The following is an 18,457-nucleotide window of genomic DNA, read 5'->3' as shown; positions in this document are numbered from 1 at the left end:
CAATAATGCCTTTCAAGTGAAAACATTTTTAAAAAAAATCCAGTTTGTGTCACTGACCCACTGTGACCCCACAACCATCTCATTTCCATTAAAATAGTGATGGGACCTTAACAAGTCTAGTAGTACAGTGAGTGTAGCACAGACAGTTCTCAAAACTCATTTGGTTTTGTCTGAATACCTTTGATGCACACAGACGATTGTCCACATCTCCAGGGTGTTTGTTTTTAAAAAACAACTTTATTAATACTTTCTCCTTTGTTAAAAGCAGAATATATAAAAAAGGATACCATTCTAAAGAGTTATTTTACAGAGCATAGTGGCTTTTGCTTCAGAAAACAGAAACAAATCGCTACTTGAACAACATGGGGAAAAAAAGTCCTTCCCCTGCAGAGACTGAGCTTAATTGAATCAGCATTAAAAGAAACAGTTTTCCTTTTCGTGCCAGGAAAAAAAAAAGTCTGTGAAAGGTTTATAATAAACAGTGTTGCTGCTACATTAAGGCCAAACCCCCAACAGACACATGGAAAACCTCTGTGATAAAGTGACAATGTATTTTTCTCTTGTTTGTTTTTCAACTTTTTCAATAGTCTTTGAAATTAAATAAAACTTGAAAGTGAGAAGCTTTTCAAAAAGCAAGCAAGTATTGCACAGGCAGATCTCCTAGTACCCTTTAAAATATCAAAAGGAAGTCACTAGTACACCCAGAGAAAAAAATTATAGCTGAAGTTTTCAGAGGAAGCAGCTGCTTCTGGTCAAAATCCTATTTTTTCCCCCATAAATAACTGCAGCTCTGTGTCTGCTAAGAAACAGCTCTTCGGTGCTCTTAATTTCTACTTTTCTGTTGGCATGGAGACACATATGTAAAAAGGTGCAGCAGCTTATCAAACCAAGCTTGTTGTTTTGGACAAAGTGGCAGTTAATCATCAAAACCCGTTTCGAGGTGTGAGAGGTTGAGGGAGTGTCAGTAAGATACAGTTCTGGTGGTCTAAAGAAAACCTTCAAGACCCCCACTCGACCCCGAGACTAGAAGGAGCTGTTGTGGTGAACGATGCAGTGCTACACCCAGAGCAGCTGCTTAGCCTCTAAATACATCCTCATTGGCATGAAACACACGGAACATGAAAAAACAAACAAGAAATAAAATATATAAAAAACTGCATTTCACTCTGTTACACCATAAAATTCAGTTCTCAAACAGAAGTTTTAAAATTTCAGGATGCTTTGTAAATGAAAAAACAAAAAACAAACAAACAGTCAACCATTATGTACAGTGTTTAGCTTTTGTAAAACACAGTTCGTCATATGGTTCGGGTTGTGAGGCTTGGAGCCTGATATGGACCAAAGAAAAACAAGCAAAACATCAAATTCAAAAGCATAATTAAAAAATAAAAGAATGTTTCTATTGTGTATCAGGTCAACTGATGCAATAATTTAACAAACAAGGACATAAGAGCTAAATCTAAAATCATGTTGTGGCAGGGGATAAATCTGTTTAAAACAAACAAGGTTTGGACAGAATGATGCACAGAAAAACAAATACTATTCAAAACCAACCAGACAAACTGACAGTCCGAAGTGACAAAGAGAAATAAATATTAAACACACACAAACTAACACACAAGTTGAGGGAGTGGTTCGAGTGTGTTGATCTTTGATTATGTTCAGAGTTTCCATGTTTGGTAGCTCCAGGCAGGAAACACAGAGGGACGAGAAATGTTCCTTCTTTATGAAACCGTCATCTGGCTGGTCTCGCTTTAAAGTGTTTGTAATGGAGTTTGGTGGCTTTAGTGGGAGTCGTCTTTATGTGTGGTAGATCTTCTGTTCGTACTCGGTGGTAGAGCAGGTGTGAGGGGAGGCCGTGTCTCTGTGGATGGGCGCCGGGATGCTGCTGTGGTGTTTGTGGTTGTCGGTCAGCGTGAGGTTCAGCAGGCTGGTGCAGGTGGGCAGGTAGACATGCTGCACATGCTCCACCTCCGATCGACACACAGGACACAGCTGAGAGGAAAAGAAAAGGAAGAGGATGAAGCACGTTGTGCACTGGTGTTACACAACTGAATAACAGCTCACCATCAGAAAATAAACAAAGGCTAATTTCATGTTAGCTCTGGTTGGATGTGATAGCACGACAGAAAAATAAAGCTTTGAGCCAAGTCTGAAGTGGTCCAACTACAGTGTTATTACCGTTCATTTTGGAAACATATTTAGTGGAAACATATTTAGCTCACACACCCATAACAAAGCTCAAAACCTGCAAGGACAGGTGCAAGCTAAGGAAATATGCAACAAAACCACAAAGACCAGCTCTCTCATTCAGGAAACTAATTAGCTGTCAGTGTCACTTCGGTCATTGGACAAATATCACTGTTTTAAACTTGCCTTGACCTCTACTGTATTCATCATAGTGTCTTTAAATCTTAACTGTTTCCATAGCTTTGCTGAAATCAGGGGAACTTTCCTTCCCTCTCTTGTCTTAAATTTCTACTGAGTCATTCACACATGTCTATTAGCTGGGTCACGTCTCCTAGTTGAGTTAATGGAAGGGAGATTTGCCTGGCTGCTATAATCCCTTCATAAAGGCAAACTCGCATGTGCACCCACACACACACACACCCACACACACGCTCACACACACACGCTCACACACACACACACACCATCTGCTTTCACAAAGATGGGCAACATTTAGCTGATTAAGTGAAGGGACAATCAGGTCAGCAGAGTGTAAGCAAAGCTTTAGATGTTGCTTAAAAGACCATAAAAGGATGAGGAGTTGGAACTAAAGTATAATTAAAGAGCTTTCGTTATAAGTGCAAACTCAGAGCATGCTGGGATGCCTCAAGTCTAGGGACCAACCGAAACACAAAAAGGAAACGTGTCTGGTTTTCCAATTTAGTTTTATGACATAATACTTGTAAGGTAGACTTGACCTCCTCCCGTCACCTCCTACAGAGGCTAATGAACTCATCAGTCTTTCACAGAAAAGTCTTTAGAAGAGGCGTCTCACCTGAAGCTGATTTGCGCAGGTCTGGCAGCACACCATATGGCCACAGGGGCAGAACGCGGCATCTATCTCCTCCTCGCAGCACAGCATGCACAGCAGAGCCTCTCTGAGCTTCTGCAGCCTCTCCTGCAGAGCCCGGCTCTGCTGGCAGCTGCTGCAGTCCAGCCCCTCGTCCTGCTGGCTGTCCCTGCTTGGGGAGCGTGAAGGAGAGGAGCGTTCCCCGCTGCCGGAGCGGGACATCAGGTCCACGACGCCGGAGTTGTAGAGTGCGCGTCGGGCGTGGTCATACACTTCCTTGGAAGTGCGCCGGATGTCAAAAACATATTTCTTGCCCAGGTTGATGTTTTCGTTGAGGAAGAGGGAGGCAAGGTGGCCCTTGAAGTCGCGACTGTACTGCATCATCACTGCATTTGTAACGGTGTCACACCTGCAAATGGAAATAAAAATCCATGAACAAAATTTTTTTAGGAAATGATTACTTCTGACAGTAAACACATCCAAAGTTGATTAGATCATCCACCTCAACTCATGGATTTCTCTACAATCCAACTCCTTTGCTTCACAACTTTCTCTTTTTCTGTCACTGTTGAGGAGAGTTCATCTGAGTATAAGTCTTCTCCTTGGGCTGTTTATTTAGCCACCTGATGTTCATCTTGTCACATGGCACATTTACTACAGTGCCATACACACTAGTATAAAGTATAAAGACATGCTTGGTACAAAAAATAAATGAATAAAATAATCTGCAGACTGAGTTAAAACCCAACCCTGAAACAAAAAGGACAGGGCCATCTTTTGTACTTTTTGACTGAGAACAATTTCATAGCTCAGCCATTTGAATTGTCCCTGCTCATTGCAAATTTTACGCACACACATAAATAATACATCTGTAAAGTGAAAATGTCATTTCTGCCCACTAAAGATTGCCCTGTGCAATCCATGTTTCCATCAACAACACTCATTCAGGTCAAGGACATGTTTTATGTGGCTGTGTGTCCCACTTTGCATGTATTTATACCATAAAAAAGGGTAAAAAGGGAACAGGAGCAGTCATGGCCAGTGTGTACAAATGTGGGAGAAACTCAGGAAGTTTGTCAAGTGGAGCAGAATAAGTTAAAACAGTTTTTTCTTCACCTCTCATAATAATCTGCTAATTTTTGGTGAAGGACAATAAACTATTTCACATTATCATAACATGATGTGGCTTGGAGGTGTGTTCTCGAGCAGTTCATAGTGGTACAATGATTAAGAGCTGTAGCCAAGACTGCTGACAGACTCATATAGAAAACACAAAACTCAACTGAGCAGCAGAGCTTAAAATTAATTTTAATTGTTATCTTTGCTCACCACATGAGGTGAGCTACAGTGTGTGGCTGCCTAACTGTCTCCACTAATTTAAGGCATTATTGACTTCATGCAAAGTTATTACAGGGTCTGAATCCACTTCTAATAAAATGCATCTGCATGACTACAGTATATATCCTTAGAGTGCATGTGAGCCACTGAGCTGGGATTAAATAGTGTAGGGTGTTTAGCACTCACCTGTAGAAGGCGTGGGTCTCTGTGATGGCCCGGTACAGACCGCTGGCTGCTCGGTTACTTATCAGCTTGAACAGAAGCACCACACTGTCATTTGTGTCCTTGGTAACTGTCAAGTACACGCTTTTGCCTGACTGGGTGGCAATCTGAATGACAGGATAGCTTATTCTAAAACAAGACAAAGGGAGGAGAAAATGGTTACATAAAGAATATTGTTCAAGACAAAAACATGCACGAAACTCGTCTTTTTGTTATAGCATAAGAACTGCCATCACTAAAACATACACAGATTCATATGTAAGTGGAACATACCTGTTGACTAAGCTGAAGTCCTCCTTGCAAATAGCAATGCCCTCTGGGCCGACTCCTATGGCCATCCGTTGTCCATTTGCGTCGCGAGCCCAGTGCCATTCCACGCCGTAATGCTCCAGAGATGAGACCAGCTGCAGAGCCTGATACTCCACTGAGCCCTGGCTCGAACCTTCTAGGGCTTTATGTCTGGAGACAATACTGCAGGAGGAAGAGATGGAGAGGAGGACAACCATTCAGGTTTATTTTGCTCTTTTGGACATTTTCTGCCACAAGCTTTATAATACATATAATCTTGTATCAAGGAACACCCACTGTAACAGGTGTATTATACACACAAGGTAAATGTAAGACTGGAATGTGTTTTATCAGTCGAGGCTGAAAACACCTTCGGGCAAAAAGCTCTGATGTTAAACTGCTATGTTTCTGACAACTCTACTTAAGAGATCGATGTTTAGGCGGCACAGCTGAGTGCTTCTCTTAGCCACTGAAGCCTCCTAATTCTTCCAGACTGTGGTGAGAAATGCATAGTTGCATATGTACACCATATTGATCCACAGTTGGAACATAATTCTGTGAAATGTATAGAAAATAGCTGCTGGAGTGCATCCTGCATACATAAGAGGCTGGGGTTAAGTGTAGGTGGAGCGATGAACAGTGGTGCCTGCTGGCTCAACATGGCACATGGATAAAGTGGTTAATGTAGCAGGTCTGGCAGATGGATCTTGATGTTGTATAATTTAAGAGGGTGAACACTTGCGGAGCAGTGCCATGTGCACAACAAATGGCTCCAGAAGGCACTCCAAAAAGCTTTATCTACAAAATGGAAACCCTGCAGAAGTTTCTGGACAAAGTCCCAACAGTTGTAGGCAGGACTAGCATGGCTGAATGATGAGCCAAAAGCCCCAGGGCACAGACATGTAACAGCCCACCCTCCCTTTTACGTAAGAGCAAGAGACACCGCCTGGAAAAGAAAAGTCTAAATCCACCAGTGAAACAGTGTCACTTTATTGTGTTTACGGAGAAAACATTCAAGATGTACAGTGGGAGGTTCTGTCAGTGGAACTCTGCAAACACATGCTGAGCGAGTGTGTGTTTGTGTTACCTGTCAAAACTACACACACGCATATTGTGGCTGTGTCTGATGTACTCTATCTAAAGGTCTTTCACCTCAGATAAAAAAAAAGTTGCTCTGGCTTAAACACAGACATGACAATAAAGGAAAACACTGCAAAATATAAAAGACAGTTTCTATCAGTTCAAATCAGTGAAGCTTTCTTTTTTCTTTTTTGCTTCAGATAGCATTTTGATTTCTTTCATTTCCTTGGACACACACTGACGTGTTATACCATTGTTGTCTCATGGCCACGGTCCATTATTTATGTTTGGTCATGTCTTTGAGGGAGGCAGGAGTCCACCTCACAGCGATAGTGAGGGGGCAGAGCTGAGAGCTGACGGAGGAAAGGTCATGAGGTTCAGTGACTGGCCAGAACATCCTAACCAGCACGTATAAGGGCTGTTGAAATGCTTATTTGTCTAAATTACCCCCAAACTCCGACACCATTAGTCATGTCCGGGTCAGCAAAATGTTTTCATTGCATTCAGACAGGAACAAAAAGATCCTGGGCCAGGTCATGGTGTTGTGTTCAGCATTGAACTATTTCTCAATTGCCAGTTAATTTGTGTGCCCCTTGGAGAGTGTTGTACCTGTCCATAGTGGCTGTGCTGGGCTCCTCTCCACACAGCTCCGAGTACCAGTACTGGGCTGTGTTCTGGTTGTAGTCGCCAAACTCAGCCTGGGCCAGGAGTGCGCTCAGCTCCTCTGCTTGTTCCGAGCCCATACGCAGGTGACCGTTATGAAGGTCCTCCTTCACGTGCGTGAAGAAGACATGTCTGGTGGGCAGAAAAGAAATGAGAACATGTTGAAATTGAAGTCTGATGGTGAGCACATTTAATCAAAACAATTCATGCCTCCACATAAAGAGTTTTCTGCCCATTCGTGCCCCATCACAAACCATCTCTGCTTTGATCTTTAAACATATTCACTGTACAGCTGAGTTCCATGTGTGATGGTTGAAGAGTCACGATGTCTGAGGCAAACAAAGGCCTGAGCAGAGCAGGTGGTCATTACAAGGCTAGAGTTTCACCAAAGACAGCAGGTGTTTGTCTGTGTGCGTGTGTGTTGCAGCAGAAAGAAGACAACTGTGACATTTGTTCAGTTGTCACGAGAACCCCACTTTCTATTTTTTTCCCAACCTCTTCCTCAAAATACACACCAATACAACTTCCTATAAGTGTGAATTTACTATATGTGGAAGCTGAGAGAGGGATGTGAGAGGACTGAACCGCAGTTTTCTCTAGCAGAGGAAGTTTAAGGAGCATTTAACCTATTCACTTGATGAGCAATTGTGCTTTTATTGTATCTGTGTGATGTAATGTGCTGATTCTTGCGTGACAACTCGCAAATGTTGAAATTAGTAATGGGACTTAAAATGAGTCGCAACCACCAGCATCCTGCCTGGGTTTCTTGCTCTGTGGTTTATTCTCAACATTGCTAGAGGTGATCAAACCACACTGTATTAAAGAAAAGTCCAGTTATCAATAACCTTGTTTTCCCAGCCCACGCTCCCCGTTCGTGAGGTGGGCTTATAAAATGACAGTTAGGGAAAATACTTCAAAAGATTAATAGTGGTCAAAAAAACAACTATTGTTATTGTTTGGGCTGAACGGTTAAATGAGAACACCGAGTTCTGGCGTGGCCAAGGAAAACAGCTAAATTCTCCAAAAAAATAAGCCGTGGCGAGCAGGGCCTTTCCATTGTTTTGACCAGAAGATGTGAGGAAATTCTTTCCTCCTCACAGCAAGAGACAAGACGTCAAAAAGAGCAACACCCTGGCTGACTCATTCTTTGCATCATGACGACCGTTGAACTAGAGTAACCCTGACAGATCCCTCTGTGAGATGACCTGTCGCAAGACTCGCAACACCTAAGAAGATTGTTGAAGCCCCAGCCTGATTAAGGTCAGCTGCTTCTGTGAACGGGTTCAGCAGCTTTCATCCTGTTGCTGGGAACCTGGGTTCTTTCGTTTTAACATCTTGACTTTGACACCAACCAACATCCTCCCGCGTAAAAACAAAACTCTATACCGAGCCTCAGTGTGACAGGCTCCTTGAGGTGACCTAAAGTAACCTCACTGATGACACACTGCTTTACATACCTCACTAATTCAATACGAAAAATGAAACACTGACTTCCTGTAGCTGTTGAACGTGTGAAGAAAATTTGCTGTGAATCTTTTGGCCTACCACACCCCAACATATTAAGACTTAAGCAAATTGCGCCTCAAACTGCTCGTTATTTCCGCTCTGAAATTTCCCAAGAGCAACCCATTCTCTTTGAGGCATGATGCAAAGAGAGACATTTTTTCATTTGTGCAAATCAGGTCACATTGTGGCCTCGGGATATTTGAGAGGGTTTAGAGGGACATTTTGAGTGGAGGGGGTTGGTAGCACACAACATCCCTTTTATTAAAAGTTTACATAAACCCACTGTGTTTTGTTTAGGTATTGGGAGCATCTTGCCGAGACGTCTCATAGGAACTACGTATAAGGAACTTGTGAGGGAGCTGGAGGTGATGTTTCCTGTGATCTTATGGGACTAAAAACCCAGACTCCTAAGGGAGCCAGGCACACCTGGTTGCAGGATACGTCATGTGTTGTATTGTAACCGCTTCAGTATGCAACAACACAGACACGCCTCGCCCAGCACACGTTCACAGTCCTTCCAAGAAGCATCCGTAGCAGCAAAAGCCGCCATGAGGGGCTCAAACAAAGTCAGTTTACACCACCCCTGATCAAGCCAGACCATAACAACGAAGCCCCATGGCTGACTAGCCTGAGGCATAACAAACACTGCTTTGATATGGTGTTAAACATCCCATTCCCTCCAACGCACACACACACAAACACTGCACTCTATTGTGTCAGGCCCAGCAGGCATCATGTGATGGAGCGCTGCTAGTTAGCTACCTGCCTGATGCAAACAATAGGGCCGAGTTGACTGGGAGTTTGTAACAGGGTGCCGACAAAGAGTCACTATAGGGCAAGCTGCGGAGGTTACTCCAGTTCAGGCGGGCATTGGGAAGAGGTTAATATAAGTCACTGTATAAATGAGCAAGGCATTTAACATCTAGAACATGTCAAGGCCTGTTGTAATACTTGAACATCAATACTGTCCCACTTAACCAACCATCTGTGACTATCTAGTCATAGCTTTTGGCTAATGGGTTGCACATCTGAGCCAGACCACATGTGTCAACAAGTGTGCATGCTTTGCTGAGCTCAAGCCAATGCAGTGTGGAGGAAAACACCCATTACACACTGGAAAAGAAGAACAGGTTGGCAAGGCTGCCACAGAGGTAACTACAGTTCATCGCTATCTGTTCCTGCTTGACTGCCCTGAGGGCGAATGAGATGCATCAGATATGCACACTGTCAAACACCATGAAAACATGACGCTGACATTCTACGGTCATAAATTCTCACCGTTTCTGTTTTGGGTTTTTTCGGCACTAAAAACTTGTTGCAAATGTTTTGTTGACATTTCCAACACCATCTGGATATTCTAGAAAGTTATTTACCAATGTGTTTTCTTGTACTTCTATCTATGCCTGCTTGTTCTGCATGTTAAGCCGACAGCTTCTCAGACGACTGTCCTAGGATCAGCCTGCTCAGGTGGTGATGTGCTGCCTCAGCACCTGTCAAGGTCTATCTTACAGTCGGTGCATGGGAGAAACACGAGTACATAAATCCACATACGTTGGCTTTGACATGGTGTTTGAGGCTGATTTGTTGAGATGGGCTTGATGAAATTGAAGAAGACTTCCACAATTTTCTTGCACAACAGCCATTTTTGAAATATTTCCTGAGCAGGCAAAACATCTGAAACTGATGCAAACTGATGTGTCAGAGACCGTATTAAAAAAACAAAAAAAAGAGAATAAGAAAAGGAAGCCATTTATTAATAATAATAATAATTAGCTTTACAAACCCAACAGGGTTACACAGGCCTGTGACCAAAGAGCGCCTGACAAGAGACAAAGAATGTATAAATGACGAGCATGTTCAACCAAAGGGCATCCGGTCAGAGGATAGAGTTTAATTCACTTCGACTTCTGTGTGAGTGACTTGGCTGGAGAGAATGACTGGACTTTACTTTGTCTCTTGCTGCGACAGATTGCCAGGATGCATCAGAGTCACCATCAGCAGCTTGACCCCCTGCTTTGTATGATTCAACTTGTTTGGTCCACCATGTCATGGACCAATACGCATCACTATCCAGACACATTTGCATCATTACGAGTCATCTGTGAAGCCCTCTTTAAAAAAACAAAACAAAAGACTTGAGTCATTGCCTTGTTCTTTAGACTGGCCCCTACTAACACACCAGACACAGACTGAATGCCAGGAAGTCTGTGCTGAGGCCCAAGTCTCCTGGCCTACATCCCTGTATTACATTGGATACACCTCTTCATTGCTTTGTCCTTCATAGATAACCCATGAGGAAAGCATCAAGAGGTTTTCTCATTGACAATCTAATACCTCTGTGAATGCCAACAGAATACAGGAGAAATAAACTGCATTTCAAAACAGTGGTTGTGGGTGAGGTGGTGGTGGTGGTGGGGTGCTGCGGGAATGTTTGTATACTTGATTGCCTGGCTGGAATAATTCAATTAAAGCAGGCCTGAAGACCTACAAAGAATATCTGAAAATAGGTCACTGGCTGCAGAGCTGAACTAAGGGGATCGGGATGATGACTCAAGTTTTTTCACCTGATTTGTTCTACCCTGTCTTTGACCCAATGTATTTTAAAAACAAAAATATCCCAACATGCAATGTCTGTGCTTTTTAATTTTTAAGTCTTTGGAATATATTCTCCTACTTGAGCAATCTTTACAAGTTTTAAAATGTACTGGCAAAAATGAACAGTTGAATCTTTTCAAAGAACAGAGACAACCAAGTTGCCTAGACTGTCTCCAGTTTGTTCTCCGCCCATCTATAAAACTGGTCTCATTTTAATTTTTTTCTCCCCCATCCCAGTGTCTGTTCCCCCAGAAGGCAGAATGTCAGCCGGTTCACTACACAGAAGAACAAAACGTCCCCACAAGCTGAAACCTAACACCTCTGCCTGGAGACTGCAACTCGCTCAGCCAATCACCAGTGGAGTTTCAGACCTCATCGGTTGGGCTCTCAACAATGTGGCTTGTAAGCTAGTCAAATAACATACTGCCAGAAGCTGCGTGTGCTGTGGGGTTACTAGCTGTCAATGACCTATAGTAAACTCTGCTCAAGATCTTCGAAGGTGTGGGCTGAAAGGAAAGTTGGACACTTAGTAAAGTTTTAATTGTGTAGCAATTAGCAGAGACTTGCACAACAATAATAGCGAGAATTAAATACAACAGATGCCTTTGCTCTGTGCTGAGCAGAACTGAAAGCTACAGCAATAAAACAATGAAGCCGTTTGTATGCTAAATGCCTTGGATTACAGGCTGTTGCCCTGTACTGGATGGTAAAATAAGTGATTAAAGCCCAGCGTCAATCCTAAATTCAGCTGCCAAATGAATAAATCTGCCATTCTTAGGCAAGTGTTGTTCGTACATTATGACTTCAAACAGTGCAAACCATGGCTAGGTTACTCAAGAGCACAACAAATGAAGGTGGAAAGAGACTCTCAAGCAGTACAAGTGACTTATTACTGGTGGTAGAGCATGCCCTTAAAAGCTTCAGTGGTGTTTTTGAATGCTTCAGGAACCACAAGCATCTTGTGTGATGTTTGACTTGATTGTCTCTGTAGCCTGCCAGTGAGCTAAAAATGATAACTTGTGTGTGACCTGAATAAATTACTTCAACTTGTTTTTGGAAACATTCAGTCGTAGAGGTGGTACAGGCATTCAGTCAGAGAAACTGCTGTGATACTGCATCATGGGTGAACTAATGCAAGTCCAAACTACAGTCAGTCAAGTTAAAACGTTTACTGTGCTTTTAAATGCTTATGCAATGTATGACTGAAGTCTGATGTAAATGTGTTTGCACTTTTTTTTTTTGGCATGAGGTTTCTCAGTTTATCCGTTCCACAAACACTACAGAGAGTTGGAAGCCATCCCACCATGCACTGGAGGAAAGGTAGGAAAAACCCTGTACAGATCGATAGCCTGTCATAGACAAGGGGGCAAATGCATTCCCCCATGACAAACATTTGGACTGCTTATATAAAAGGTGCAGGCACAGAGTGATGATGTAAAGAGAGCATAGTCCTTACAGTTGGATTTAAATATTTGTCTATATGCCAAGTAAACTTGCATGTAAATATCCTGGGAGATAATTATTAAAAAGACATAATGATTAAAATAAATCTCCTGGGCTTAAAAGTCATTTGGATGTTGGTTTGGATTTAAGTTAAAGATAAGCTCAGCCTCAAAGGGGGGTAAGCAGGTTAACAATCAAGACCTCTGATAAAGCCTGTGCTAATAGCTCTGCCCTTTGAGGGCATCCAACGTTTGCCTGATCAGAATGCTAAATACAGCAACTAATGAAGGGGAAACATTCATATATTTAAACCAGAAACACCCCCCAGCAAACAGTGTTAAATGATGCAGATAAGACACACTGTTGTTGAGGCTGTATCTCTTAAACCAAAGTTTCCTGTAGTAACAACACATCAGTGAGACGTCATGGAAATACAGATATGTGTTAAGATGATGTCTTCTAAACAACTTTATTTTGAGGAACTGCCTCTATTTTTCATTGCCATGAAAAAAGACTACGCAGCTTTAGTGCAAAACTATCAAAAATCACTGGAAGGTTTGAACAGCCCAGTACAAGCACCATCTCCTGCCCAAAATAGAAGCTCAGAGAAGCAATGGAGTTACCCCAAGAGTCAATTTTACCCATTTACAAAAAGTGCCCTATTTGCAAAGTGAGCTGGGAAATACTTAATTCTTAAAACCAAGGCTGGGGGAGAGAAGGCAAAGTGAGAAACTAAGGAAATGAGATTTAAATAAAAACGAAATTAGTTTTTAAAGCTGAGGACACTGCTGCCACAGAATGAAACCAAATTTACACCTTTCGGCTCAAACAGATGTGGCCTGCACATTGCTGGTACACTAAAAAAGGTTTTAATGTGTGACCAATTACTGATTCAGCCAGCACCAAGTTTGATGTTTAAACACTATGAAGATACATCTTTCCGTCTGGATGTTTTCAGAAAATTTTCTTGCACAAGTAGACTCTGCAAAAAAAGAAAATGAATTCACACAAAGAATCCCAATAGTTGGCTGGATGTGAGCAAGAACACCAGAATGACCTGCTAGGCTTTACGTGGCAGCAGAGCAGCAGCTTATATAAGCGGCTCTGTGCACGCTCAGTCCACTGCACGTTATGTAATACGGCCTATAACATCAACGTGGAAGAGGCCCACCCCTCATCTCAGCCGAGAGTTTTTGTACCATGAAGACCTTTTTTTTTTTTAAAAACTTTACTTGATGGGACAAGTGCTCATTAATCAAAAGAAAAAAGACTGGAAATGAGCCAGTTAGCCCTAAAGGCCAATGTTCATCTGCTGTCTCTAGCTAGTTATTTGCCTGTAACATTTATGCCAACCCACATACACTTGCTAATTACCAACTTACTTTGAAAAACAACACGGTATGTTTCTGTGAGTGTGTCGAGGGGCTTAAGTTTTCAATAACATTCTAAATAGGTTCACTGTGTTTTTCATTGTAAATGCAGAAACCATACTGCATAGCTAATTTTACAAAAAATAAAAAAATCTGCAGACATAAAATTTCACACATTCCTAAAATTAGTTATGAAGATCTGTCCATTCAAGGAAAGGCCTACAGGCATACAAGAAACAAAACTGTAAAAGCTGACTGTTTTCTGTGCCTGCAGACAGAACAGAACAGGGTGTGTGATGCGTGGTAGCCTAAGTAGGTCAAAGGTGACAGCGCAAGAAATGAGTGTATGGCATCCTCACAGGTCGTAAAAGCACTAATCTGATTCACAAAATAAAGAAAACTATTAATACCACATTTTCTGTTAACCATGAAAACATTAAAAACATTAAACACGACTACTTTACAGTAAAATAGTCTGCATTAATGTTAATTTCCCAGAACTACTGGCCCCAAAAAATCCTACTACCATGTTGACACTGTCAGCATCTCCACCTCATCTCTAAAAACCGATCTCAGTGCCGTCTCTCCCACCACTTAAATTATATCACATGTGAGCAGATGGATGGCATCAAGGCCAAGCCAAAATTAAACACACAACTTGACAGCATGGAGGTGTGTGCCATGTGCAAGTATTTAATAACGGCAACCCCGCATACCCTTGCCTGCCACCTCACGTCTTTATCTCACCTTTTTTTTCCACAACCCTGTGACCCCCTCGTCTCCCCCACCAAACGCCAGCCATCTGTTGATAACCCCTGCTAATCTGGTTGAGGTCAGAGCGCAGGCAGCCAAGTGTCCTCCACGCTCGCCCTCTCTCACCCCCCTGTTGCCTTTCACTTTCTTCTTCAAAGGCTGCCAAATATGGACCAGTGTGTCTGTGTGTGTGTGTGTGGGGGGGGGGGGTTAGAGAGATAGAGCGGAAGTGCGAGCAGGGACATTTTATATCTGATTGAGATGGAAAAAGACACTATTGAAGACAGCACAGTTAATGTCTTTCCTTTTGATGAGGGAGTGACAAAGAGCTGATGGTGAGTCAGTGGGTGAACTGGGGAGAAACTGGGAGCTTACTGGAATGCCCAACAAATGCTGGCCAAGGCAGACACATGTCTGTTTAATGAACAGCTCCGGAGGCGTGCTGTGTGTGCAAGACAGAGGAGCAGTGTGGCACAGCTTTTCTCTTTTTCTTTTTTCCTTTCCTGAATAAGACCCCAAACAGATTTCCCCTCTAGTGTGCCCTCGTTCCAGAGCCATAGATCCAATCCTGCAGTACCAAACACTCATGACACCGCCTGGAGAGATTGTAAGATCTGCACTATCACGCTAAATGCCGTGTGAAACAAGTTTCATGGGCAGGTTCCGAGGGCTGAAGATGCACTTTCTAATTATAACTTCAAACGAACTGGGGATGAGGAATACTGAGTCAGGATCTAGACTTGTACAGGCTTGTTGTGCCCTTCTGACTAGGAGCTTTTTTGTTTAAATACGGCGGAGGAGGAGAGACAGCAGAGGAAAAATGTCACAATGAAATGTTATTTGCAATAGTGAACTATCGTGTTTCTAAAATGTTGATGAAGCAATCATACTTCAGACACATGGAACTAGAAATTGCATAAAGCACACATGAAATTCAAAAATCCGAATACTTCAATAAAACATCCCCATTAAAACCAGATGCAACAGTGACTCATAATGACATGTTCATCTGAAAACAAAACCTACCCGGCAACCCGGCGCACATTTTCTAAACAGCATCTGCACAAATGTCAAACCGAGGGCTGCGCTTTTGTTCAGACAGTGGTCGCAAAACAATCCAGACAAAAAAAGAAAAACAACAGGGACAACAAAAGTTATTTCGAGTTGAATGGGGGCAGTGACAGAGGTCCAGGCTGTCACACAGAGGGTCCCTGGGGGCAGCCACAGAGCAACTCATAGCCCCCAGAGCTGCTGGATCACATTTCCTGCTTGGCGTTCAACCAAAATGACCTATAGTAACCCCGGAAGAGCTGAGAGAAGAGGTTACTACAGGGCATTCCACTGTGTTGGAAACAAAGTGATCAGATTATGCTCTGGGAGCTCGCTATGGGTTGGCTTTGTTTTTTCCAGCACGTGTTCCTCGGTGCGTGCTGCATGCCGTCATATGGAAATAAACAGATTTTAAATGAAATTACAGATCACATCTAATTTGAATGTGCTGAGCTAGTGACAAGCTGATGAATTTCACACAGCAGCAGATCTGCACACGGTGTGCACGCATAAGCACGTGGGGTTGGTAAACATACCGTGTCTGTTCCTGCAGAATGAGATGAGGCTCCACAAAGAACTTGACTCGCAGTCTCAGTCGACACGGCGTCACATTATCCATCTGCTGGCAGATTCGATTCCTCAGATTCAGCCACAGGTTCTCGCCCTTGCTGCCCGTGAACTGCAGCCCAAAGTAGTCCACTTCAATTATGCCCAACTTCCGACAAACCTGTAAAAGAGATGAAAACAAGGGTCGATTTTAGCCAATGTTATTTCAGAGGGATCTGAAAACCGGCTGTGTTGAAAAGAGTAATAGGGGACACAAGCTTTACAGTTCCCACTGGCAGCATTACATTATAAAGCACAAAGAGCACAGGGGCCACCTAACATTTGACTTTTGTCAGCAGACTTGGATGTCCTTGAATAAGACTATCCACAGTGGGTTTATCCTCTCCCAGTGGAAGGTGGTAAGAACCAAAGGACTTATTCAGCAGGAATCAATAGTTTTCACAAGACAATCTGCACAAGAGTAAGGAAAGAAAAGTGCTTTTATCACTTGGTTCATTTGGATTTCTGCTGCCCCAGCGCTACCCTCACAGATAAAAACCCATCAATATTCCACAGCTCACGATGGGATAGGAGTAAACTTGTGAGGCTCTCTCGGGGGTAAAGGGGCTCATCAAACCCACAATCCCCTGCCCCCCTTGGGCGGCAGCGGCCATGGGGTTATTACATAACTACTGGTGAACGTCTGCAGGGAGCCCGGAGGCTGAGATAAAACTCATTCATACCCAAGGCATTGGGAATACGCCTTGCATATAAAATAGCTGTATTAGAGGAAGAGTAAAAAACAACTCGAGGCTACAGATTAAAGAGGGAGAAAAAAAAGTTCCCATGCCGCCCTGTTGTCCACTTCAGAGAGGGGATCTCTGAGTATCTCGGAAGTTTCAGTTTGAGTCTGAGCGAAGGCAGAGAATGAACTCGAGTAACCTTGACAAAGCCATCTGCCTCTGACTTAAGCCGTGCAGGTAGAGGCGACGGACGGACAGTTTCCCCACCAGTGTCTCAGAAGTTTCCTTGCACAAGTCAGATGTTTCAGATGTGAACCGACATGTTTCTGGTATCGTTTTTACAAATACATGACATGTGTCTTTTTTTCTTCCCCCCTGTACGTTTTGGTCAGCGGAACATTTTGTTTCCTCACTCCCATGCGCGCGACAATGAGGAAGATGTAGCGGCAGTTTTGTTGTTGATGTCCTGGTTCACGTTGAATATGCAACTCGTCAACGACTTTTTAAAACCTCTTTTACTCGTCAATTGTTTTATTTTACAACGTGTGACGTGGTAAAGTTAAGGACTTGAAACATTGTAAGTTTTCGTCACACAGACGAAACACTGTTGCCGACCCCTTTCCGCGACACTATTATGCTTTAAACTGTAACACAATATAACAAGAAAACGTGGTGTGTATTGGGCTCCTCCACCTCCTCAGCCTACCTTATTCAGACAGTCTTCACCGTTCGCCTTCGCATCAACTTCCACTTCCATCACCACCGAATCCGGACGAGTAACGTGGCAGAGCATTTTGGCTGTGTCTTCTGTAAATCTTTGGTGTGCCACTCTGTTGTTTTAAAAAACATAAATAGTAAAACAATTCTCGAGCCTTCTTGAGAACCCCCCTACATCAAGCCCTCGTCACTTTCTTCGCCCCTTTCACTCCGAGTGGCGAAGCCGTAGCCACCAGCTGTAGGCTATATCAATGAATTGCCGCGTACAGCGCCGCCCACCCAGAGCCGTCCAATCCGAGCAGGTTAGACATAATCACTGGGAAACCTCAACCAATCGGAAGTGGCGTTACATCCGCGTGCTCCGGCTCCAGCTCGACTCCTCGTGCCTGGAAGTGTGAGGGGTCCGCAGCGCCATCCTCTGGCTCGCCTGTTGCTTGGAGCGACTCCCAACAACTCACCTGCTCCTAATGAATTAGACATTTCAGCGAACTTCAGCAGACCTTGGGGTGAGTTTAATGGCTTGTATACGGTTCATCCCCTCGCTTTGTGTGAATTATGCATGGGAAAGCAGTCCAGAAATAGCCGTGATAACGGGAAAACATTCCGCCTTCCTGGTCTGCGGTTTCTGTCCAAAGCTTTTTTGATAAATTTTTCATGCTAGCAGCCCCCGTTGATGCAAACTCCCCCTCGTCCTTTCCATAGTATTACTGCTTATGTAACCAACTTTGTGTCCGTGAACCGAGGGCACCTTTGCTTAAATGGCAGCGCAAACTTTTCAATTAGAGTTGGAAGACTACTTTCACGAGGAACAAGAGTTGAAATTGGTTGTTTTGTTGTTTGGTGTCTGCCTTGGTGTGATTATTATAACGCAAAGCTTTCTCTGTCGTTGACTTATAGGAAGAGATTTCATAAATAGGCATTTATTCAGCCTCTTTCACAAAACCTAGAGTATTTTACGATACATTATTCAGCAACATAATGCTGTAATTTCCACAGTGGGAGACAGCCAGGCCAGAAAACGCTGCAGAAAACTGCAGTCACACACACTCATCCTTCCACCAGGGAGGCATGGTGTGAAGCCAAGCTCAGGATGTGTCTGCCAGGGGACATTTTAGAGTAGAGGC

General features: G+C 43.2%; 1 protein-coding gene across 1 annotated transcript; it reads right to left on the bottom strand.

Annotated features, from left to right (window-relative positions):
• Positions 1-575: 575 nt before the first annotated feature.
• mylipa (myosin regulatory light chain interacting protein a) lies at positions 576-17,552 on the bottom strand. Its single transcript, XM_085791579.1, has 7 exons — positions 17,323-17,552; positions 15,864-16,054; positions 6,557-6,742; positions 4,853-5,050; positions 4,544-4,708; positions 3,005-3,428; positions 576-1,995 (listed from the first exon to the last, which is right to left on the bottom strand). Exons 1-7 carry the CDS (start codon positions 17,407-17,409, stop codon positions 1,801-1,803), a joined length of 1,446 nt encoding a protein of 481 aa, XP_085647705.1. The 5' UTR covers positions 17,410-17,552; the 3' UTR covers positions 576-1,800.
• Between the last annotated feature and the right edge of the window lie 905 nt (positions 17,553-18,457).

This window comes from Trachurus japonicus, chromosome 11 (assembly GCF_045865225.1).
Source record: "Trachurus japonicus isolate A0001 chromosome 11, Traja_1.0".
NCBI classification, from domain to species: Eukaryota; Metazoa; Chordata; class Actinopteri; order Carangiformes; family Carangidae; genus Trachurus; species Trachurus japonicus.
Note: the sequence above shows the minus strand (reverse complement) of the source record. Positions and strands in the feature narration are given on the sequence as shown.